Source organism: Rutidosis leptorrhynchoides, chromosome 5 (genome assembly GCF_046630445.1).
Source record: "Rutidosis leptorrhynchoides isolate AG116_Rl617_1_P2 chromosome 5, CSIRO_AGI_Rlap_v1, whole genome shotgun sequence".
Classification (NCBI taxonomy): domain Eukaryota; kingdom Viridiplantae; phylum Streptophyta; class Magnoliopsida; order Asterales; family Asteraceae; genus Rutidosis; species Rutidosis leptorrhynchoides.
Window position 1 is genome coordinate 437,871,083 of NC_092337.1, and position 26,780 is coordinate 437,897,862.

The 26,780-nt window shown below is 33.0% G+C and overlaps 1 protein-coding gene and 1 long non-coding RNA gene across 4 annotated transcripts; both read left to right on the forward strand.

Annotated features, from left to right (window-relative positions):
- The first annotated feature begins 1,909 nt into the window (after nucleotides 1-1,909).
- Nucleotides 1,910-6,018, forward strand: LOC139848137 (phospholipid-transporting ATPase 6-like). Its single transcript, XM_071837868.1, has 2 exons — nucleotides 1,910-4,577; nucleotides 4,980-6,018. Exons 1-2 carry the CDS (start codon nucleotides 1,910-1,912, stop codon nucleotides 5,957-5,959), a joined length of 3,648 nt encoding a protein of 1,215 aa, XP_071693969.1. The 3' UTR covers nucleotides 5,960-6,018.
- Nucleotides 6,019-20,866: 14,848 nt separating this feature from the next.
- On the forward strand, nucleotides 20,867-22,921 carry LOC139847932 (uncharacterized). 3 transcript variants are annotated; one of them, XR_011759748.1, is made up of 5 exons: nucleotides 20,867-20,923; nucleotides 21,477-21,514; nucleotides 21,600-22,030; nucleotides 22,109-22,244; nucleotides 22,401-22,921. It is a non-coding gene; the product is annotated as an uncharacterized lncRNA (long non-coding RNA). The 3 variants fall into 3 exon arrangements; XR_011759747.1 differs by having other exon boundaries at nucleotides 21,477-22,030; XR_011759746.1 differs by lacking the exon at nucleotides 20,867-20,923 and having other exon boundaries at nucleotides 20,930-22,030.
- The last annotated feature ends 3,859 nt before the right edge of the window (nucleotides 22,922-26,780 follow it).

The window sequence follows — 26,780 nt, forward strand, 5'->3', positions numbered from 1 at the left end:
TGAGGCTCTGCCCCTTGGACCCCGCAAGGGGGCGCGACCCTCTTGGCCCCCACCATATTGCGACAATGTCTAGTCAACCCTTATAGGCGTGCACTCCGCATTCTCTGAACCCGTTACTAAGTATAACTAGACAACACTTGCTTTTCAAGTAAATCTCAATTACCTAAAATGATTGTTAGATGACACTAAAATCACCAACAAATTTAAAAGTATTTAAGCTCGTTAACAACTAGTATTAAAATCCAAATAATCGTGAAGATTATATAAAAGTAATTACGTATATGTTACAAAATATAAGTAATTTTAACTCGTGTTCGTCTCGACCACTTTTGAATTATGAAAATTTCAATCTTTTAACTTGAATATTTAACGTTATAAAGAAAAAATCACAAATGATTTTATGATTTGTATCGAACTACTCTCATGATCTCTATGATTTTATTTCGATCAAGATGGTCCATATAATTTGCACTTGAATCACTGATGATCTCCGTCCTTAACGTTCGTTTGCTTTTCACGTTAACACATCTCACATGTCAGGCAAATGAGGATATTTATGTCATATAACATATCATCTTCATTATCCATTATCTTTAAATAAAAACTTGACACTAGCTTCAACCTTCAAATTCAAATTCATTTTAAATTCAACCATATTATTCATTCTCGTTTTTTTACTAACATCGTAATTACTCCGTAATAAGCATTATACCATCTCAAAACTTACCCGCATACTTGGACTTTAAAAACCCAGATATGAAACTCACGAAATCACAGAATCTTACAAGTTGTAAATCAGCAACAATTTCTTCGTCATTATCATTTTTCTCGTCATCATCACACAATCATAGAATCCCAAAACTCACTCGTCATCACCATTCTCGTGAAATCAATCTAATTTCAATTTAGGGATGACAATTAACGTAAAAAAATCCGGGATCTGCAAGTATCCGTACCCCGTGATGGACGTTAAATCTAAAAATTTTACCTGCTCATACTAGACGGGTAAAATTTTGTACCGGTGACGAGTCACAGACAGACCGTAGATATATATTACTCGCAACGGATAAAATCCAACCTGTAAAATTCGTGATTTCCGTTTAAAAAATACACGGGTATATCCATTGACGCAATACATCAATTTACTTAATTTTTGATGTGAATTTCAGATTATTTTCACACAACTATTGGGCCAACTACTTGGCCCAATAGCCATTTGGTCGTAAATTCGTAATAATCTTATTATTTCACCAGCTTTTCTCATTTATATTTGCTAGTACAGTATTTGATTTCAATCAAGAAGCTCGACCAAAACACCTACTCAATTCTTCAACCCTTTCTAAAATCAACATGCTTTGATACCCATGATTTAAAACTTCCAACTCAATAGCTCAATTTGAAAAAGAAAAGCTTCGATTCTAATTTCCGTACACTTCCCAACGCACAGGTTACGCCACCGGAATCTGGGAATCTGCTGACGTGGAAACCAAGATGAACCGTGTTCTTCCCCTTTCTCTTTGTCCGCTGTCACTTAAATCACATGTATCTCTTACCTTTATCCTATTCCATCGCTTTAATTTATTACATTTACCCTTAAAAAAAAAAAATTTGTAGTGACGGACTGATTAATTAGCCTTCGTATGAACGCAACTCATCTTAATTTTTAATACCAGTATTAATTAGTTAATATAAAAACTTATTGTTCAATTTTTAATTCAACGTAAAATGCTCCTGGTCAATCATTTTCTTCCTCAATTTATCAACCATTTTTCTCTTCTCATATCCCACAGCAAATCCTCTTAACCACAACATCTTACATTCCATTGCCGGAGCTTCAATCTCCGATCAACCCACCACCGTTACCCTAATCGAAAATGCGTAATATTCCCAATTTTCCGATTTCAATTTGATGGGAAAACGTGGTATTGGGGCAAAGCTGCTTCGTAGCAGCCTATACACATTAGCTAACATCCGTACAAAACCATCGTACAAAAAAGAAGAAGCTACCGGTGAATTATCCGGCTATCCACGTGTCATCCACGTCAACCAACCCACCGTCGTCCCAGAAGACACGTCAGCACCAATCTTTTGTTCAAACTATGTATCAACAACTAAATATACCTTCTATAACTTTCTCCCAATAGCCTTGTTTGAACAATTTAACCGTGTGGCCAATTTTTATTTCCTGGTTGCAGCCGGTTTAACGTTCACCGATTACGCACCTTTCGAATGGCCTAGTCAAGTTGTACCATTAGCATTGGTGGTTGGTTTTAGTCTTGCGAAAGAAATGTACGAAGATCTTCAACGAAATTGGCAAGATAAAGCTGCGAATTGTCGAAAATCGACTGTTCATATTGGAAACGGTGTGTTTGATTCGAAACAATGGCGCGAAGTTTGTGTTGGTGATATTGTTAAAGTTAAAAAAGATGAGTTTTTTCCTGCTGATTTGTTGTTGTTACAATCTAGTTATGAAGATGGTATGTCTTATGTTGAAACCATGAATTTAGATGGTGAGACTAATTTAAAAGTTAAAAGAGCTTTACAAAATTTATCATTTCCTATAGTTGATGATGATAAATCATCTCATTTTAAGGATTTTAAAGCGACGATTCGTTGTGAAAATCCTAATTCGAATCTTTATACGTTTACGGGGAACTTAGAATACGATGGACATATTCATCCGCTTGAACCGGCTCAACTTCTTCTTCGTGATTCGAAGCTTAGAAACACCGAATTTGTGTTTGGTGTTGCGGTTTTCACCGGGAACGATACTAAAGTTATGCAAAATACGACACAATCGCCTTCTAAAAGAAGCAAAATCGAGTTACAAATGGACAAGATTATATACTTGTTATTCGGTTTGTTGATATTTATCTCGATTGTTAGCGCGTCGGGGTTTGGATTATTCGTTAGGAATATGGTCCCGTTTTGGTGGTATTTAATGCCCGATGTACCCGGAGAGGATTTCGATATAAACAATTTCTTGATTTCGGGGTTACGTCATCTTGTAACCGCACTTATGTTGTACGGTTATTTAGTACCGATTTCGTTATATGTTTCGATTGAAGCAGTTAAGATTTTGCAAGCGAGATTTATCAACAACGATTTGCATTTGTATGATGAAGTTACTGGTGTCCCTGCGAATGCAAGAACGTCTAATTTGAACGAACAATTAGGGCAAGTTGATACAATTCTTTCGGATAAAACGGGCACATTGACTTGCAATCAAATGGATTTTTTAAAGTGTTCGATCGCAGGGTGTCCTTACGGGAAACGGCTTAGCGAAGTCGAACTTGCGGCTGCGAAACAAATTGCTGCGCAACTTGAATCGAACGATGCAGAATCATCTTCAGATGATGCTGCATCGTTAGAGGCTATTACGATTAACGATGATGGTAACGTTAATAAAAAGGAAACGATAAAGGGGTTTAGTTTTCAAGATGATCGTTTACAGAACGGTAATTGGTTAAAAGAACCGAATGCTGATGTCATCTTGTTGTTTTTTCGTATTCTTGCTGTTTGTCATACTGCAATACCCGAAGTAAATGAAAAAACAGGGGAGTTAACGTACGAAGCTGAGTCACCAGACGAAGGTGCGTTTCTTGTTGCAGCTCGAGAATTCGGGTTTCATTTTATTAAACGAACTCAAAATAGCGTTGTGGTTCGCGAGCGTTTATCGAAGGATCAAGAACCTGTTGAGAAAGAATACAATATCTTAACTCTGTTAGATTTCACTAGCAAACGAAAACGAATGTCGGTGATCGTACGCGATGAAACGGGCCAAATTCTTATGTTTTGTAAAGGTGCGGATACGATCATTTTCGATCGATTAGCGAGTAACGGGAAAATGTACCTCGAATCAACAACGAAGCATTTGAATGATTACGGTGATGCAGGGATGCGTACGTTAGCACTCGCGTATAAAAAGCTTGAAGAAAGCGAGTACTCGAATTGGGCTGAAAAGTTTCACAAGGCCCAAATTGCGTCAGGCCCAAATCGAGAGGAGCTTCTAGAAGAACTGTCTGATTCAATGGAACGAGAACTGACACTCGTCGGTTCAACTGCTGTTGAAGATAAGTTACAAAAAGGTGTTCCTGAATGTATTGATCGATTAGCGTTAGCCGGTTTAAAGATTTGGGTTTTAACGGGCGATAAAATGGAAACAGCGATTAATATCGGGTTTTCGTGTAGTTTGTTACGACAAGGTATGAAGCAGATTTGTATTGTTGTTGATGCTGAAATGTTAGCTGAATCTGGTAAAAATGTTATAAAGGAGAATATATTAACACAAATCACAAATGCAGCACAAATGATTCAGAACAAAAAAGATACTCGTAATTCACCGTTTGCTTTGATTATCGAAGGGAAAACGTTAACGTACGCTTTAGAAGACGATTTAAAGTTTCAGTTTTTAAACCTGGCGGTTAATTGTGCGTCTGTTATATGTTGTCGAGTTTCGCCAAAGCAAAAGGCGTTGGTGGTTAGGTTAGTTAAAGAAGGAACTGGTAGAACGACGTTAGGGATCGGTGATGGTGCAAACGACGTTGGTATGATTAAAGAAGCCGATATTGGAATAGGTATAACTCCTTGTGAGACCCATACTCTTAAATTTGGGTCAATTGGGTCAAGCTTTCGGCTCAAATGGGTTGTGTGAACGGGTCAAATAGGTTGATCATAACAAATTTTATCCGCCAAACATTTATAAAATAATTTATGAAAGCATTAATAGTTATATTATTTAATATGTAGATTAATGTTTTCTTATATATAATAAATAAGAATAACTAAAATAATATAATATATGTAAAAAATCAAATGTAAAGGTATATGACCCGTAAACCGTTTTGACCCGTTACCCAACTCGACCCAACCTGACCCATTTGGACCCGTTTAAAATTTTTACCTATGACCCACTTCAAACCAAAACCGTTTTGACTCATTACCAAACATACCCAACCTGACCCGTTTGTCATGTATAGGTATAAGCGGCGTTGAAGGTATGCAAGCAGTTATGGCTAGCGATTTCTCGATTGCACAATTTCGATTCTTGGAAAGATTATTGATTGTTCATGGACATTGGTGTTACAAAAGAATATCAAAGATGATTTGTTACTTTTTCTACAAGAACATAACTTTAGCCCTAACATTATTCTACTTTGAAGCCGAAACGGGGTTTTCGGGACAAATGCATTACGACGATTGGTACATGTTGCTTTACAACGTGTTTCTCACTTCGTGTCCCGTTCTCGCGCTTGGCGTTTTGGAAAAAGATATATGCGCCGAGTTTTGTTTACAGTTTCCCGCGTTATATCAACAAGGCCCTAAAAACTTGTTCTTCGATTGGTACAGGATAATCGGGTGGTTAGCAAATGGTGTCTACGCTTCGTTTGTTATATATCTCGTAAATCTAAAAATCTTTAGTCCCGAATCGTTTCGTAAAGAAGGACAAACAGCCGATATGTATGTGATAGGTACGGCTATGTTCACAAGCATCATTTGGGTGGTTAATGTGCAAATCTTTTTAATATCACATTATTTGACACGTGTACAATTACACACGATTTGGGGTAGTATCGTCGTATGGTATTTGATAGTTTACATATATGGAATGATGCCGGTTAAATGGTCATCGGGCAATATATACCATCAACTGACTGAAGTTCTTGGGCCGGCTCATAAATTCTATTTATCGACGGTTTTTGTGACGTTGTTATGTAACTTGCCGTATCTTATTCATATATCTTATCAAAGATGTTATAATCCGGAAGATCATCATGTTCTTCAAGAAATGAAGAATTTGAGGAAAGATGTGACGGATAGGAAGATGTGGAAGAGCGAACAAGATAAAGCGAGACAAGAAACGGAGATAGGTTTATCGGCACGAGTTGATGCGAAAATGAGGAACATGAAAGGGCGAATGACGAGAAAGTATTCTTCGCTTGCGGTTCGTTCTTCATGATCGAGTTGAAGTTTTATCACAAGTACAGATTTGTTGTTTTGCTTTGTAGATTTGTATAGTAGGCAGATTTTGGTACAAGTAAATTTGTTTCAATTCAATGAAAATATTATAGTTTTTTCATTTGTTTGTAAATTGTAATTTAATTGTTTTGTTTGTATATCAATAGGAATGACAATTTGTGTCAGGTTAAGGTTGTGGGTTGTATATCAATAGGCATGACAATTTGTGTCAGGTTAAGGTTGTGGGTTGGAACCAGAAACACAGACAGTACCCGCTCAACTTAATTATATAAACATGTTAGTTGTTGATTTAAAATACAGATATTCGAAGGGAAAAATAAAACAATCAGTTAGGTGTAGGGGCGCAAGATGGGGCAGGTCATTTGTGCTTATCTAATTTGAAAAATAAGTACTCCTAAGGTTTTTAAAAATAAATGTTGGAGTGGTCCTATGGTTTTAAACGAGTTACAAGTCCATAGTTACGAGTGGATAACACGCAGGTAAGGGAAGCAAAAGGTTGATTGGCAATTTATGGCTTTGAGATCCGATGGCTACTCTCGCTTAACACAGATAGAACCGTGGTGGCTGACATCTCATCATACATTTATAGCGTCTATGTTCGTCTCGTTATGTATTGTCTAATTAGAGTTTAGGATCATTGTCATAAGGTTTAGTTTTGTTGTTTTTAGTTCTTTTGTAAAGTGATTATTTATTAGTAGTAATTTGTTTGTCTTTTAAAAAAAAAAAAAAATCCTAACTGGTGACCGGTAGGCAGTGACGGATCAAGAAAAAAAATTCACCGGGGGCAATTTTTTTTTAAAAACATAAGGATTTTTTTTTTTTGACAAAATATAGAGGTTTTGGGGTAAAATATAGAGTTTTTTTTAGCAAAATTTAAAGGCTTTTGAGCAAAATACGAAGGTTTTAAGGCAAAATATTAAGGTTTTAGGGCAAAATATGAAGGATTTGGGGCAAAAAAAAAAATTCCACCTGGGGCAAAATCGAAAAACCGAAAAAATTTACACTAAAATTTCGAAATCGTCGGGGGCGGCTGACCCAACTTGACCCCCTCCCTCCGCCCCTGCCGGTAGGTGGTTAATTTATGTTTTATCATTGGAAGATTACAATAGTTTGATTCTTTTTGAAGTGATTATTATTATTATTATTATTATTTTAAATTTTTTTTTTTTTTTTGAAGTGATTATTGGAAGAAACATACTTTCAAAGTTTTAGTATCAAAACTTTTCTCGAGATTTTCAAAACATGAGTACTTTTTAGTTTTGATTTAATTACGCCAATCATCCCTAAAGTTTATCTTTTTTCAGCATGGACCCTAAAGTTCATTTTTGTTTCAACCTAACCCTTAATGTTCTGATTTAGTTTCAAATACGTCCCTAAAACTAACTGGCGTTAAGTAATCTTCGTTAGTTTGAATAATAGGAGGGTAGTTTGGTCATTTTATGTTAGATAATAATAATAATAAATGTATATCGTTAATTAAATAGCTGTGATTCCCAGTTTTATGAACCAATACTTCACTCCTAATTTATGAACCAGTCTCTTAAAAACTTCATGAACCAATTCCATGCCCTCTGTTTCAATCTGCATTACCAGTTTGATAATTAAATGCACATGCGCACAGAAGTAAAAAATTAGCCTAATAAATTGGAAACGTGCATTAGTAACTAACTATGATCACTAACATGTATACAACTTACAAACTACATGCAAATAAAGGGATATAATGGAAACGTGAACAATTATCTATTCAACTGTTATCATCGACCAGGAACACCAATGTTCATATCGCGCTATTGGTCAAAATCCAATGGACACAATTTTGTATTTGATGTCAAATATAAATTCAGAATATGTCACACCCCCAAAATGGACCAGGGGTAATTATGACCAATCATATCATAACACAGTTGTATAAGCGAGAACGACTCTAAATGAGACGTTTTATTTATTAAATAAACAGCGGAAGCATTATTCAAAGTTTTACATCATAAGAGTACAGTAAATGGAAAATGTCTTAAACAAAATGATAAATATGAATGATGGACTCCATGCAAGCAGCAAAGCATACATCAATCATCTAGTAGCAAGTAGCAGCGAGCTCAATCATCACCTGAGACAAAACACGCTTAAAGTGTCAACCAAAAAGGTTGAGTGAAATTCATAGGTTTATAAATAATATCCAAAGTTTTAGACCACAAGATTTAGTTTAAAGTTGATTGATATAGAAATATCAATCTAAAAGTGTTGCTGCATTTTGTAATATCGCTACTAAACAAGTTTACCCTATGACACCTTGTACTGTCAGTGTCGTGGAATCATTATTATGTAACCAAAGACCAACGGTCGAATGGTTAGAGACGTTACTCTCAATAGGCCTACTCAAAATAATTAAGTTTGCATTTAAACGTAGCAATTAACGATATTACGGTAGGGATTTAGCATGAATCAAAGCATGACAGCATAGTTAACAATTTAGTACTTGTGTCTAAGCGTAAAACAGTTATAAAGCAAGCATGTGTCTCACCCCAAGTTGTAAACAGTAATGAAATAGTAAAAAGTGGGGCTATGAAGTTCACCTTAGTAGCACACGAAAGAATTGAACGGAAGGACGTGACCGAGATCTCAACCTAGAGATAGAACGTATGATCAGACATTGCCTAACAGACAATAGTATATAGTACTATATTGATAGTAATGGTTCACTAAAGAATTTCCATTTTCAGAAGGTTACTATTTATGGAAAGTTTCCACTTATAGTAATTTTCCAATTTTAGAAAGTTCGGGTTAATCTTTAGCAAGACGTTGTACAACTTTACTCAAACTTCGTTGCTATAAAATAAGTCAGGAATGACCAGATGTAACCGGGGGCCCAGGACTCTTGACCAGAATCTAAGTCATGGCATTCGAGATCCACAAGCTTACCCATAAATGGCAACCTAGACATCATTCACTTACGACCGTGAGTAGCGATGAAGTTCACATGAATTATACATTATCTTTGATTAACCTTCACTTTAGGTGTATACACACAACGAATTATTAATGTACTTAATAATTATATATGTGATAATATAACCTAAGTATTATTTAATATTTAGTTATTATACCTTAGTATGTCTTATATATATTAAATATAATTACCTTTAAATAAATGCCTAAATTACTTCAAAAATAATAATGTTTTATTAATCGAACATTATTCAAAAATGTCTAAATAATAAATTAAATATCTAAAAATTACATACATAATTTTTATAGTCTTAGTTAATCATATAGATTAGTAGAAAAATTTAAGAAAATGTTTTTATTATATTCTTGTATTTATTTTTGTTTTTACCCTTAATGTATTCACAAAACAATTTTAATTCTACATAATTAATAAATAGACCCAAATAATTATTTTTATAATTTTTATAAGTTTCTATCAGTCTAATAACCTGTAGAAAAATATTTAAAAAAATATTTTTTATTATTTTATATTTATTCTTAATTTACCTTCGAATTACATAATAATAGAGTTTAATTATATAATAAATACCAATTTGACCCAAGCAATTATTTTTATAATTTTTTTTCAGATCTATATAAGTTTTAAAAACTTAGAAAAAAATTATATATATTTTATTTTTGGTTAAAAGTATTTATTACGAATTTTACATTATTTTTACGTTTAAACACTACATAATTTGTATTTAATTATAAATAATATTCCATAAATTATCAAAATTATTTTTATGCATCATAACACTTATAATACTAATTATAACATATAAACATAATTAATTTCGAATTTTACAAAGAATATACAATAAATATAAGTATAAATGACAATATTGAAAAAAAATTAATAAAAATAGAAAGTACCTCAAATTTTCTTCAAGGTTTTGAGAGAATAACTTAAGTTTTTGTGTTTGGCAAGAAAAAATGAATGAGGAGCCATGTATTTATAGGTAAAAAATGGTTTGTGAAAAGAAAAAAAAAATAATAAAATAAAGGTGCCAATTTTGACAAAATAATAAAAACATGTTAAAAATGTTTTTAATAAGTTTTTGTTTTTGAAAATATTTAGTCAAAATTCATGGGCTCATTATTTAATTTATTAAAAAAAATCTTATTTCTTTTTATTTTTATTTTTTTATAAGCTAAAAATATATATAATGATTAAAATAACTTATCATTTAATTAATAATTATGTTACATATAGTTTTAAATATAATACGCATTAATATTAACTAAAGTTATTTTATATAATTAGTGTAAACTTTAGTTAACAGAACGTGTCAACTAAAAATAAATATTTGATCAACGTCGAATTTAATTATATATTACGTATGGATAACAACCCTATAGTCAAATTAGTCAATTCAGGTATGGAAATATGAGGGTTGTTATAGTACCTACCCGTTAAAAGAAATTTCGTCCCGAAATTTAGTTGTTGCCATTAATCGGTGTTGTTCGTACATAGACGAGGATATTTACGTTTTATTTGGTTTTCACGTTCCCAGGTATGCTCGGGGCCTTGCGTGAATTCCAACGGATAGAATATTGTTCTGTTTCAAGAATTAAAATCATACATACTATAATTTCTACAAGTTCTTCTACGAAGTTCATTTTATTATTAATGCGGAGATCATTCAAAATGATGATGTTATACAAGTCATTTCAGTAAAATGGATATATAAAATGTGTTATGAATAATATCGAGCTCATTTAAACCTTGAGCGTTTATGCCACAATGTTAGGGTAGACAAAACAGAGAGTAGTTCATGAAAATTATAGTCATGAAGTTTGATAGAGATCATCATTGTTTACAACAAGAATATTGTAATGATGAATATAAGTTGAAGAATAAAGTTTTATCACTATTGAATAATATGGATAGAACGATTCGATTATAGAAAGAGTATAAACGAAGCTATCGTAAAAGAGTGAATGAGTAAATTAAATGTTCGCCTTAACTTTTGACGTAGTCACGATTGATTTTCGGAATTCAAGGGATTAAAGGAAATCTTCGTAATCTATAAGATTTGATTATCCGGTATTTACGGAATTTTGGGATTTCTTTGATTAAATGCGATGAATTGCCTCGATTGCGGTGTTTGGAAATTTTGCTATAAATTAGCTTCTTCCGTTTCATTATCTTCATCACTTCTATACTTTCTTCCTAGATTCATACTTCCAAAAGATTTGTTAATATGCTCAATCCCGTATTGATATTTGTTATTATATTGACCATATATGCAGTCATGCTTCTTTTTCTTTTACCACCAGAGGAATCTGTTTACTTCTACTATGCTCTTGGGGTTATAGTGTTTTTAATTCTCCCGTGTCTTTATGTTGCTATACGCATTGATATACACGATTTGTAATTTCCGTGTTGTTATCGGGCTTTGTATTTTCCCTTATATGTCGGAGCTCTTTACCTTTTTATTCTGCTCTCGACTCTAAGTTAAGCGAGTAATGGTCCAGAATTTGTAGGTATGAAGTTTCGAATGAACCTAATGTTCTAAGCGTAATATCACGATTTGATTTGGTAAATTACCAGAATTACTGAGGATAGAACTATCAAGAATATATGTTCTTGATATGTTCAGAGATTAAGTAGAATGTAAGAGTCGTGTAACATGGCAAATAATGATTATAAAGTCTATGAATCATCATCTTCCATTAAAAATTTAGCATGACTTACTGTAATATAATCACGTTGGCCTGACGTCATTATATTATACTAACTCATGCTTCAATTTCCAACATTTCTTCAAAACATTTATAATTTAAACTTGAATTTTACTGAATATAGAAACTAAAATAGTTTCCTTTATAAAGATATCGCAAAGAGATACTTAATTGTGGACAAGAATCGTTATGAAAATATCTTCAGAAATATAGAGGATATTTATAACGACATTTTGGAATTTCTAAGTTCGAAGGTTGATGGAGAAAAATTTTCCGCAAGCTTTTAACATAACTTCGGAGCAAGATATTCTCTAAAGATTTCATCGGATCCAGAATTACCTGGATTCTTTGAATATAGGGTTTGGTCCTTGTATTTGTCCTTGGTCTCCTCCATGGTTAGCTCAATCCATTTTTCAGTTCCAAATTTTCTTTTGAGCTTTTCCAACGTACCATTCTTTATTATCAAACTTTTGGCCATTGAGACCATCTACAATTTTGTTGTTTCCTCTGCATTTAATGCAGCCATATTTGATTCATCGGTTATCAATCCGAGATGGTTTCAAGAAATTTCATTTTTAGATGATTAAACGCTGATTGTAATCGTCAACGGTTCTAATGGTTGATGAATAGGCGTTGTTGATTTCAAAAGTAATGAACGATAATTTCGGTGGTTTGATGTGATAATTCATCATAGAATACGAATGAATATAATTCATGAATGTAGTGATCTTTAGGAAGATTACACTTTCTAAAGCTTAACTTGGATTCTAATATGTCCAAATCAGAATAGGTAATTAAATTTGTATGAAAATGGTTGTTCTTTAGTGAACGGATACATATGTGGATGTAAGTAGTATAGTTACTAATTATTAAATCAGAATTTAAAGAATGTACAATGTAAGATATTGATGTGAGATATAAATATTTCTCGGGTTTTACCTACCCGTTAAAATATTTTCACAATTAACAGTTTGTACAAAAGGATTTTTAATTACAATCTTTATGAAGATATACGTTCATATATGTATTCTTCACGTATAATATAGATTTAATGAGTTAATATACTATTAAAATCATTTGATTTGCGGTTGAAGCGAGAATAAATAATCTTCAAAACTTGAGAGATTACATAATCATCGCAGAATCTTTCTTTAATGAAGTTATGAATCAATACTCCATCGTTCATTGTTATTGATATACCTCGGTATATGATGTTGATGCTCGTGGAATTCTTGTGAAATTCACAAGGCACGAATGATGTTTTCTAAAGAGTTTTGAGTACATCAAAAATGAAAGTGTAAAACCAAACATGTATTTGAATAATACACTTAGTTTATTATGAAATGGAGTTTATTGTGATGAAGCAGTGATTAACGAGGAATGTATATCATAGCATATTAGTGATATGAATTAACCAAGTAGTACATACTATTTAAGATTCACACGTAATAGCTTAATACGAAAAGATTTATTATTGTTCCAAACCATATATATATAAAGTATACATATATAATTTTCAGGAAGAATGAGTCAATACATCTTAACTCATTATTACTAATATTCCTTGGTATCTATGGGGCGTATGATGTTGATATCCGAGGTACAGATTATGGTGTTTGTTATTGGTGAAGCTGATGTTGTTGGTGGTGATGCTGTTGGTACTGGTGGTGATGCTGGTTATGCTGCTGTTGCTCGTAGGTTTCGCACCATATTCTCCAGAGCCACCACTCGAGCGCGAAGCTCATTGACTTCTTCTATTATTCCGGGGTGATTGGCGGTTCGGACAAGTGGATGAATAAGATCTAGAATTTTAGATATTATATATTCGTGACTGGATACCCTGGAAATGAGGGTGAAAATAGTGTTCCGAACGGGTTCGCCGGTAAGTGCTTCAGGTTCTTCACCAAGAGGTGAATTCGGTTGGTGGAAGGGATCACCTTCTTCTTGTCTCCATTGATTAAGTTTACTACGAACCCATCCCCAATTCATCCAAAATAGATGATGACTAATTGGTTGGTTCATTCCGGTTACGCTGCCATTGGAGCTCGAGGAGTTCGAGGAATCATGTGAGAAATTCATATTATCTGATCGGAATAAGGGTTTTTGTTATGAGATGAGTGTTGAATATTGAATGATATATTTGTCTTCTTGATATACGTATATATAGCAAAAAGATTTCCGTAATTTACGGAGGAAATTTAGGAAAAGTGTTAGACAAAGTTTATTAAGATAGATATGATAAGATATAATAAGATATGATGTGTCTATAATCCAATAATAGCAGTATGACGTGTCGAGATCATAAAATGATAAGTATGTAATCTGATAATCTTTCGATTAAAGACTTTCAATTCGTAATGGCCTATTCAGGTCTAGGGGCTTGAGCTATAGGATCCTTTAAATCGGTAATCCAAACCCTTCCATTCTAGAGTTTCGTAGACGCCATCCGTCAAGAAAATTCAATAACGAGAAATAAAAGGTATAAAAGTAATGAATATGAGTAGTGATGACATTATAATGTCTTTGAGATTCTCGATAACTCAATGACATTTTTCGGTTCGCAAACTAATGCATAAAGGCATAAAGCATATAGGTACGTGATATAACAGGGAGTTATATACGTTTGAGTATGAATAGTAACAAATATAGGAGTTTCAAAAATTCATGGATAATATTTCATGTAATACATATGTAATACACAAAACCATGATAAATGACATAGGAATGTCGAGAACGGTGTCGCATTTAAATGTGGTGGCGGAATTGAATAGTACTTAGGAGAATGAGCAGAGTTCTTAGATTGGCTCGGCATTCTAAGATAAGTAAAGTTTCTAAAGTATAGTGTAGCATTTAACAGTTAAAGGCAACAATTAAAGGCACTATAGTCAAAAGAAGTTGTAGTCCTACATTGCTAAGGTACCTAATTGTATAAGGCACACATAAGATGCAATCCTGTTCTCTACAACAACCTGCTCTGATACCAATCTGTCACACCCCCAAAATGGACCAGGGGTAATTATGACCAATCATATCATAACACAGTTGTATAAGCGAGAACGACTCTAAATGAGACGTTTTATTTATTAAATAAACAGCGGAAGCATTATTCAAAGTTTTACATCATAAGAGTACAGTAAATGGAAAATGTCTTAAACAAAATGATAAATATGAATGATGGACTCCATGCAAGCAGCAAAGCATACATCAATCATCTAGTAGCAAGTAGCAGCTAGCTCAATCATCACCTGAGACAAAACACGCTTAAAGTGTCAACCAAAAAGGTTGAGTGAAATTCATAGGTTTATAAATAATATCCAAAGTTTTAGACCACAAGATTTAGTTTAAAGTTGATTGATATAGAAATATCAATCTAAAAGTGTTGCTGCATTTTGTAATATCGCTACTAAACAAGTTTACCCTATGACACCTTGTACTGTCAGTGTCGTGGAATCATTATTATGTAACCAAAGACCAACGGTCGAATGGTTAGAGACGTTACTCTCAATAGGCCTACTCACAATAATTAAGTTTGCATTTAAACGTAGCAATTAACGATATTATGGTAGGGATTTAGCATGAATCAAAGCATGACAGCATAGTTAACAATTTAGTACTTGTGTCTAAGCGTAAAACAGTTATAAAGCAAGCATGTGTCTCACCCCAAGTTGTAAACAGTAATGAAATAGTAAAAAGTGGGGCTATGAAGTTCACCTTAGTAGCACACGAAAGAATTGAACGGAAGGACGTGACTGAGATCTCAACCTAGAGATAGAACGTATGATCAGACATTGCCTAACAGACAATAGTATATAGTACTATATTGATAGTAATGGTTCACTAAAGAATTTCCATTTTCAGAAGGTTACTATTTATGGAAAGTTTCCACTTATAGTAATTTTCTAATTTTAGAAAGTTCGGGTTAATCTTTAGCAAGACGTTGTACAACTTTACTCAAACTTCGTTGCTATAAAATAAGTCAGGAATGACCAGATGTAACCGGGGGCCCAGGACTCTTGACCAGAATCTAAGTCATGGCATTCGAGATCCACAAGCTTACCCATAAATGGCAACCTAGACATCATTCACTTACGACCGTGAGTAGCGATGAAGTTCACATGAATTATACATTATCTTTGATTAACCTTCACTTTAGGTGTATACACACAACGAATTATTAATGTACTTAATAATTATATATGTGATAATATAACCTAAGTATTATTTAATATTTAGTTATTATACCTTAGTATGTCTTATATATATTAAATATAATTACCTTTAAATAAATGCCTAAATTACTTCAAAAATAATAATGTTTTATTAATCGAACATTATTCAAAAATGTCTAAATAATAAATTAAATATCTAAAAATTACATACATAATTTTTATAGTCTTAGTTAATCATATAGATTAGTAGAAAAATTTAAGAAAATGTTTTTATTATATTTTTGTATTTATTTTTATTTTTACCCTTAATGTATTCACAAAACAATTTTAATTCTACATAATTAATAAATAGACCCAAATAATTATTTTTATAATTTTTATAAGTTTCTATCAGTCTAATAACCTGTAGAAAAATATTTAAAAAAATATTTTTTATTATTTTATATTTATTCTTAATTTACCTTCGAATTACATAATAATAGAGTTTAATTATATAATAAATACCAATTTGACCCAAGCAATTATTTTTATAATTTTTTTTCAGATCTATATAAGTTTTAAAAACTTAGAAAAAAATTATATATATTTTATTTTTGGTTAAAAGTATTTATTACGAATTTTACATTATTTTTACGTTTAAACACTACATAATTTGTATTTAATTATAAATAATATTCCATAAATTATCAAAATTATTTTTATGCATCATAACACTTATAATACTAATTATAACATATAAACATAAATTTCCATGTTGTTAGGTATCTTTGGATTTCACATTGTCACTCTTGAAAATAGGTATACTTCTCGAATAACTTTTACAAATTGTTAATGGTTAATGGATTTATATATGTTTGTTATTGTTCTTTGTTCTGATATGTATGGAGTGCCTGAATCTCTTTTATGTGTAATTTGTCATTTTAATGTCTTATACTTGATAGCTGGTTGTTTATAAATTTCCATGAAACACAAAAAATCACAACAAAAACAAAGGAAGCTCATACGACAACACAGTTTTAAGAAATGAAATCAGGAATAACTACATCACATCAATATTATATTTACATGTGCATCATAGAATATTGTTGATATGGAGTTCTTTAAGTAGTGAAGTTGCAATCTGTTTTGACCTGCTATTTGGTTTACTTAAAGCACTCCAAATACCAGGTGATATGGAGTGCTTTAAGAAGTGAAGTTGTAATCTAAATTGTGTCAATTTAAAGTCAAACAGATGTACAAAAGAAAACAGAATAGTACTGATGTTGTTTTTTTATGTTGCATCTTAACAGTTTGCTATATCTGTGATGGTGAAATACGTGTGCCTTCGGTCACCTCTTGGCAAGGCAACATATTAGTTGCAGCCATGGTGACTGATTAAATGTTTCTGATGCCACCTATTACATGGAGTTTGGTTGCCATCTTAAGACATGGTAGCCTCTTTGTTGTTAAATGATTGTAGCAAAAAAACATATGTTTTGCCATGATTTTCAATACCGTTGTTCAGTTGGAATATCTATCAGTGACATCGTCTTTTGGCACTCACAACTCAAGAAGGTTTAATAAAGTAGGCTGTGATGATATATATGTGGGATTTGGGTCGAGCAACGAGAAAAAATGAGTTCGTATCTTGGCGAGGCAATCAAAAGATAGCAGCCATGGCGATTCATGTTCTCTGCTTGATTTTAAACACGGATCTGAGCCTCATTTCTTCTTCTTTTTTCTCCTTATCAAATTTCTGTTGGTATTACTATTGTTATTTACTAATCATGAAGTGTAGGAGGTATTAAAGATGTAGTGACCCGAACTTTTCCATGTTTATATATATTAATTGAGATTGATATTTACATGATTAAATGTTTCCAACATGTTAAGAAATCAAACTTGTTAAGACTTGATTAATTGAAATAGGTTTCATATAGACAATTGACCACCCAAGTTGACCGGTGATTCACGAACGTTAAAACTTGTAAAAACTATATGATGACATATATATGGTTATATAAATAGTTAACATGATATTATGATAAGTAAACATATCATTAAGTATATTAACAATGAACTACATATGTAAAAACAAGACTACTAACTTAATGATTTTGAAACGAGACATATATGTAACGATTATCGTTGTAACGACATTTAATGTATATATATCATATTAAGAGATATTCGTACATCATAATATCATGATAATATAATAATTTAAAATCTCTTTTGATATTATAAACATTGGGTTAACAACATTTAACAAGATCGTTAACCTAAAGGTTTCAAAACAACATTTACATGTAACGACTAACGATGACTTAACGACTCAGTTAAAATGTATATACATGTAGTGTTTTAATATGTATTCATACACTTTTGAAAGACTTCAAGACACTTATCAAAATACTTCTACTTAACAAAAATGCTTACAATTACATCCTCGTTCAGTTTCATCAACAATTCTACTTGTATGCACCCGTATTCGTACTCGTACAATACACAGCTTTTAGATGTATGTACTATTGGTATATACACTCCAATGATCAGCTCTTAGCAGCCCATGTGAGTCACCTAACATATGTGGGAACCATCATTTGGCAACTAGCATGAAATATCTCATAAAATTACAAAAATATGAGTAATCATTCATGACTTATTTACATGAAAACAAAATAACATATCCTTTATATCTAATCCATACACCAATGACCAAAAACACCTAAAAACACTTTAATTCTTCAATTTTCTTCATCTAATTGATCTCTCTCAAGTTCTATCTTCAAGTTCTAAGTGTTCTTCATAAATTCCAAAAGTTCTAGTTTCATAAAATCAAGAATACTTTCAAGTTTGCTAGCTCACTTCCAATCTTGTAAGGTGATCATCCAACCTCAAGAAATCTTTGTTTCTTACAGTAGGTTATCATTCTAATACAAGGTAATAATCATATTCAAACTTTGGTTCAATTTCTATAACTATAACAATCTTATTTTAAGTGATGATCTTACTTGAACTTGTTTTCGTGTCATGATTCTGCTTCAAGAACTTCGAGCCATCCAAGGATCCATTGAAGCTAGATCCATTTTTCTCTTTTCCAGTAGGTTTATCCAAGGAACTTAAGGTAGTAATGATGTTCATAACATCATTCGATTCATACATATAAAGCTATCTTATTCGAAGGTTTAAACTTGTAATCACTAGAACATAGTTTAGTAAATTCTAAACTTGTTCGCAAACAAAAGTTAATCCTTCTAACTTGACTTTTAAAATCAACTAAACACATGTTCTATATCTATATGATATGCTAACTTAATGATTTAAAACCTGAAAACACGAAAAACACCATAAAACCGGATTTACGCCGTCGTAGTAACACCGCGGGCTGTTTTGGGTTAGTTAATTAAAAACTATGATAAACTTTGATTTAAAATTTGTTATTCTGAGAAAATAATTTTTATTATGAACATGAAACTATATCCAAAAATTATGGTTAAACTCAAAGTGGAAGTATGTTTTCTAAAATGGTCATCTAGACGTCGTTCTTTCGACTGAAATGACTACCTTTATAAAAATGACTTGTAACTTATTTTTCCGACTATAAACCTATACTTTTTCTGTTTAGATTCATAAAATAGAGTTCAATATGAAACCATAGCAATTTGATTCACTCAAAACGGATTTAAAATGAAGAAGTTATGGGTAAAACAAGATTGGATAATTTTTCTCATTTTAGCTACGTGAAAATTGGTAACAAATCTATTCCAACCATAACTTAATCAACTTGTATTGTATATTATGTAATCTTGAGATACCATAGACACGTATACAATGTTTCGACCTATCATGTCGACACATCTATATATATTTCGGAACAACCATAGACACTCTATATGTGAATGTTGGAGTTAGCTATACAGGGTTGAGGTTGATTCCAAAATATATATAGTTTGAGTTGTGATCAATACTGAGATACGTATACACTGGGTCGTGGATTGATTCAAGATAATATTTATCGATTTATTTCTGTACATCTAACTGTGGACAACTAGTTGTAGGTTACTAACGAGGACAGCTGACTTAATAAACTTAAAACATCAAAATATATTAAAAGTGTTGTAAATATATTTTGAACATACTTTGATATATATATGTATATATTGTTATAGGTTCGTGAATCAACCAGTGGCCAAATCTTACTTCCCGACGAAGTAAAAATCTGTGAAAGTGAGTTATAGTCCCACTTTTAAAATCTAATATTTTTGGGATGAGAATACATGCAGGTTTTATAAATGATTTACAAAATAGACACAAGTACGTGAAACTACATTCTATGGTTGAATTATCGAAATCGAATATGCCCATTTTTATTAAGTCTGGTAATCTAAGAATTTGGGAACAGACACCCTAATTGACGCGAATCCTAAAGATAGATCTATTGGGCTTAACAAACCCCATCCAAAGTACCGGATGCTTTAGTACTTCGAAATTTATATCATATCCGAAGGGTGTCCCGGAATGATGGGGATATTCTTATATATGCATCTTGTTAATGTCGGTTACCAGGTGTTCACCATATGAATGATTTTTATCTCTATGTATGGGATGTGTATTGAAATATGAAATCTTGTGGTCTATTATTATGATTTGATATATATAGGTTAAACCTATAACTCACCAACATTTTTGTTGACGTTTTAAGCATGTTTATTCTCAGGTGATTATTAAGAGCTTCCGCTGTCGCATACTTAAATAAGGACGAGATTTGGAGTCCATGCTTGTATGAAATTGTGTAAAAACTGCATTCAAGAAACTTATTTTGTTGTAACATATTTGTATTGTAAACCATTATGTAATGGTCGTGTGTAAACAGGATATTTTAGATTATCATTATTTGATAATCTACGTAAAGCTTTTTAAACCTTTATTGATGAAATAAAGGTTATGGTTTGTTTTAAAATGAATGCAGTCTTTGAAAAACGTCTCATATAGAGGTCAAAACCTCGCAACGAAATCAATTAATATGGAACGTTTTTAATCAATAAGAACGGGACATTTCAAAAGATAAATAAACAGTTAGAGAGTGGAGCAATATTAAAACGTCTCTGCTTATGAAGGTAAACATTTGTTCACTTGCAGTTATTTTTCTCCAATTGAAATTAATGAGTTTTGGTATTGAAATTTGATTATTTTTCTCCGTCCGATTTTTTGGCGTCGGTAGTGTCTATCCATATGTTTCGTTGCCACAGATTTCACGCAAGTATTATTTGTAATGCGCAAATCGTTTAGACACTTTATCTAATTCTGTTGTGTCTACAAGTGGTGTTGGTTTTAGTGTTAGTGACTGCTGGTGATTGATATAATATGTTAGACGATATATTGATGTAATTTTATACGTTTGCATTGCACATATTAGATGTCAACTTGCTTTTTGTAAGTTATGAGTTATTATAATTCACATGATAGTAATCAGTGGTGTTTTTGTAAAATTTGTTTGTAAGTAGTAGTTCTTTTTCTTTTTATTTTCTTAAAACTTAGTTGCAATGGTGACGTCTTGGTAATTTTTTATGGTCACAAGGATAATGCATTGTTGTATAAGGTGATAGCTATAGTCAATTCAATGTCTTCCCTTCTTCTATTGTCCTGCTTAACTTATAGTTGTCACTGTAGGTACTTCTTCGCATTGCCTTTAATTGCTGCTTTGTTGAGTAAGTTTTCTGATGTCCTTTTACTTTTTAAGCCATTGCCTTATGTTATATTTAGTTGCTTATTTCCATTTGAAAACGTTCATAGTGTGCGATTGTTTAACGAGTTGATCATGGTTATGGATATCTGGTGCTCGAATTGGTCGGTACATATAGAGGCTTTAGGTTATTGTTCATTCTGCTCTTTTGTTGCATAACTATCCTATATTATGTTTAATTTTTTTTGAGTTTGAGGATATATTAGTCTGTTTTGTTATGCTCTGTTATGCTGCAGCAGCAGCCTAAAGTTAAGTGCGAAATGTCAAGAGATTCAATAGAAATAGAAACGCTTCTAATAGTGGATTTGATGGCCACATTATTGATTTTCATATACCAGTAGTGTCTTCAACACAAGCAGCTACTAGAAATATGTTAGGAAGTCGTAATCGTTTGGAGGGTTTTGTTTCTGATCCTTTGTCTTTTGCTGTCAACACTTTGAAGCTATCCAAAACACTGCAAGTACCCCGATAGTTGAAAGTGGTATTGTTTTATTTATTTATGGGTTTTTCTTTTGTGATTCATGGTATTGTTTTCTAAATGACATTTAACTTTTTTCAGATCTTGATGGTCATAATGGTATGCCTGTTGCAAAGTAGTAATCACTCGAAGACTTTCGTTCTACATATTTTGTCCTCTGCTGCTACCACTTCTGAGGCAACAAGAAACACTATAACTCTCCTAAGTGCTCAAAATTGTAATTCCATATTTATTTATGTGGTTCCTAAGTACTCCAATATTTAACCATTTTCTTTATTATCAAGTAATTGGTGTATCTTTGTTTATTCCTTACTTGCTCAACATAAGTAGTTTTTATATGTGTAAAATTCCTCATGATATTGCAACATGACAGATAACACCACTATGCGATCTCAAGCCCGGTGACGTCGGAAACACAATTGTAGCTAAAGTACACGGGACACAACACCAACGGCTTTCTGCTGCATGAATACTACTGTCCTATTAACCTCTCTTACACAAGTAATAGTAGATATGAGAAATATGTTGCAACTGCTGTCAAGTATAATGTTTTCATGTTACAATAACAACAAATTAATTAACAACATATGCAAATTCAACGTGCTCATGCATCTTTGTGTATTGGATTTGATAAGCAATGTCCTTCAGTACATCATTCAAAAGATTCAAGGACACAAAAGCCATAAAGGAAAAAGATTCAGCATTTTACAAGTAATGTTTTGGTAGCATAAACAAATCTCAACACAACAAATCACGACAACTTTTGTTTTCTTACCACACGACCAAAAGCTACTTCAAATGGATAACCAACGGACACCGCAGCAACGCGCGGTCCGATTGATTACTAGTTATAAACTATTATTATTATTATCAATGTTATTATTATTACTACAATTATTCTTATTCTTAGTCTGTCTTACTATTAGTCTTATTCTTTGTATTGTTCTTAGTCTTAGTATTAGTCTTATTCTTAGTCTTAGTCTTAGTCTCAGTCTTAGTCTCAATCTTAGTCTCAGTTTTGGTATTAGTCTTGGTATTAGTCTTGGTCGTGGTCTTGGTCTTGGTCGTGGTCGTGGTCTTGGTCTTGGTCTTGGTCTTAGTCTTAGTATTAGTACTAGTCATAATCATAGTACTAGTACTAGTATTAGAGAGGTCCAAATGGTTTTGTTTTAGTCCTCCACGACTAGACGCCACATCAACACTTCCTTCCTAGGACTAAACACTCCCAACAATTACATATTTAAATAAATAAATAAACGTTACAATAATTCAAATAAAATGCGACATAAATAAAAATAAAATACTACAAATAAATTACTCGTCGTCGTCGTCATCCGGACGTGCCAATTCCTTAGCATATTTTTTCTTAATTCTTGCTCGTTAATTCATCATCATTTCATATTCGTCGGGAGAAAAGTCTCGTGATACCGGTTTGGAAAGAAGCTTTAAACTTTTCAACATTGTTCTCGTCTTGCTTTCTTCACAAAGATTTTTCATGGTTTTAGTCGCCGCTAGTTGAGAAGCTTCGGCGGATTGAGCTATCTTTATCCGAACTTCGTTGGATGACATACGACTCGCGGCATCGGATGAGTACGAATCCCTTTCACTTTTAGCTCGACTTGGAGGACGTCGTATTGGGTCGTTATCTTTAAATAAATTTTTAAATTAGGTTGGGCCGGAGTTCGTGCTAATTTTTGGGTTCGAACTAGCCTCGGTGGAATTGGTAATTCATCGGCTTGTTTTCTTTTGTTGGTAGCCGATATACCTTCACTTACCATAAACTTCGGGCAATCCCTTAAAACTAGCCACACATCCTCAAAAGCGAATTGTCGTTTGGTTTGGTGTTTGAATTGTTTTCGGGCCACATTCATAACGTCCTCCCCCGAACAACCACTTTGCCACATTTTCTCAAGTTTCGAATAAATAGCAATAAAAATCTTAACCTCTTTGAGTTTTAGCCCATTTACCACTTATTTGATCTGCACGCCTTTGCTCCGAAACTAACGAATTGTATTGTCTTCGGACTTCACCCCAAAATGAATTATAAGTTTGGTCGTTTCCCGGATCCGGATGTTCCGAAACATACACATAACGCTCGGCTTAATTTTTTGTTTCCAAGTCTGTCCAAGGAACTTTTGGCCACCTCACTTTTTCTCCTCGAACATCGGCCACGGGTTCATCTTTGGGTTCGACATTGGCTTCGACATGGCATGGAGTTTCGGGAACTTCTTCATCATCTGATTCGTCACGAAGTCTTGGATAATATGGTGTTTGTTGGGATTGTTGTTGAGATTTGTTAAAGATACAATATAATTATTTGAAATATACATAAGTTTGTTCTTATAATTGCTTGGTTGAGTATACAGGTTCATTGTAGCTGAATGATTAAGCTGGAGTGGATGTGTTGCTGGTTGCTGTTGGTATATGGTGTTCAAGGTTGATCTGAAGGCTCAAACCCTTTGTGAACTATGTGTTGTTTAACTTTAAATAATACACATGGTGTGGAGTTCAAGTTAGATGACACACATATGGTATGCAGTTGGGTTTGAGTATCCATTGTTATTCATCACTTATAAACCACATGGACCAGTTGTGTACACTACCAAAGTTGTGTCTAGTAAACTACAGGGACTAGCTGTGTACAGAAGAAAAGTTGGAGGTCTTCCTTGTATTTGCGTATTTTAGTTCAGTGTATAAATAGGGTTGTTTTAGGATTTCTTTCATTCATTCTACTGTATACGATTTGCGTGGTTTATAAAGATGAGTTTCTCTGAAAATGTAATACTCTGTTTTGATCAATTAAAGTTGGTTTGTGGTTTGTTGTGTGAGTGATTATCTTAATCATTCTACTTTATGTTCATGGTATCAGAGCGTTTGCCTGGTATTCGTTGCTTTGATTGAAATCCAATTTAGGGTTTCATATTGTTACGTATTGTGTGTTGAAATTGGGATTCGTTTGAGATTTCTCATCTCAAAGGAATCTGTGTTTGGTAAACGATTCATTGGGCTAGATCTGAGGACGTTCTTCTTTAATTTAGGGTTCAATTTGAAACCCTAATTCTTGGTTATCTGTATTGTTCTTGTTCTTGAAGTTATTCAAGAACATCTTCCGCTGCTGTTATTGAAGAGATTGAGGAGGAGTACTCTGTAAGGAAAATTCTTCCTACCTGTGATTGTAGCAAGGTCCTACACGTAGGAGTTTCTGTGCTTACGGGAATCAACTGCCCCTACATGTTATACTTGGCCTATAGCCAGGACAATCTTCCTCTTTATTTTTCATTATATTGTTTGTGTTTGTTACTTAAAGAGTTTTACTGTACCAAACTCTTGAACCTTGGTCAATAGATTTCAAGGAAACCTGATAAAGTACAATGGTTTTTTTAAGTGTTGTTCATTAAATTGTTTGAATATGAGTGATAGTGGTGATTCTGTCACCATGATCAGTAAATTGGATTTTGGAAATCCTCTTTACCTTCATGCTAGTGACATCAGCAGTACACATTTAATAAGTATTAAACTTAAAGGTACAGAGAATTATAAATCTTGGGCATGTGCCATGGAATTGGCCTTGGAGACTAAAAAACAAAATTGATTTTATAAATGGAATAATGAAAAACAAGATGATGATGAAGCTTTAGTAAATAAATGGGACAGGTGTATTGTGATCAGATATATAGGCATATATATGTATATTTCAAGTACAAAAGGCACTTTAAATGCAAGTACAAACAGCACCGCAGATATGAGATTAGCATTTTATGCGTTGCGGAAGCCGCATAAAGGAACTGTGCGAAGATGTCCCGCACAAACATTGCGGGTATGTCGGTGTTGCGCAGTCATTGGATCCGCGAAAATTCCAAACCTATAAATAGGGAGCTTGGCCTCTCATTTTAGGTTGTTGATTCTGTGCAATTGCTAAGGTTTTTATGGTTCACTTGTGAATACGCCCAAGCCTTAATCATAATCAAGCCAAGGTAATGCAATCAAGACCGGGACATGGTGATTGATCACTATAATCTAAGTGAAAGACGATCATAAGGTCCCAAAAACATTATCAACACCATCATCTACCCCTTATTGCACTCAATTTCTAAATTAGATCTAAACATCTAATTTAGGATTGATCAATTGGCGCCATCCGTGGGACATGAATTAAAAAATTGAATTTGATAAATCTATTCCGTGTAATTGAATGATTTAATTGCGAATTCAATTGTGTTCATGTTCTTGTTCGACGATTTGCAGGTTTCCATATCCAATTGAAGGCGTTAAGCTAAAATGACAACACACAATAAAAAGAAGAATAGTAACACGTCTGATATCTGTGATTTTCGAAGTTCAACGTCATTTGATTTTCAGGCAAGTCATGAGATCAGTAAGCAAACAAAAGATTTGCTTGTTAAAACATCAGGAAACGCTATCGCTAATGAAGGAACGCAACAAAGTGTTGTAATTGAAAAGGCAAATGCAGCCAAACGCAATACTCAACAAGCTCTTAGTCAGCGCGAAGAAAATGTTACGAAGGTCAATTCTGCCAATTCCCAAGGGAATGCGGATAAAAGCTCTGCAGTTGAAAGCATTGCGAATGATACAAGCAATAACGTAGCAAAAGATGCAACAGTTAAAACTGAAAAACGTGTTATAATGCCTTTAGAGGCGCGGCGGTTACTTCAAGAGAAGGGACTTGACCTTCATATTCCTCTAAATTACGAATTGCCGCTTAATGACACATTGTCACTGATATGCGTAAAAC

Coding starts and splice junctions, on each gene's coding strand:
- LOC139848137 (XM_071837868.1), top strand. CDS start 1,910: ATGGGAAAACGTGGTATTGGGGCAAAGCTGCTTCGTAGCAGCCTATAC. Junction 4,578..4,979: donor AGAAGCCGATATTGGAATAG/GTATAACTCCTT, acceptor TGTCATGTATAG/GTATAAGCGGCGTTGAAGGT.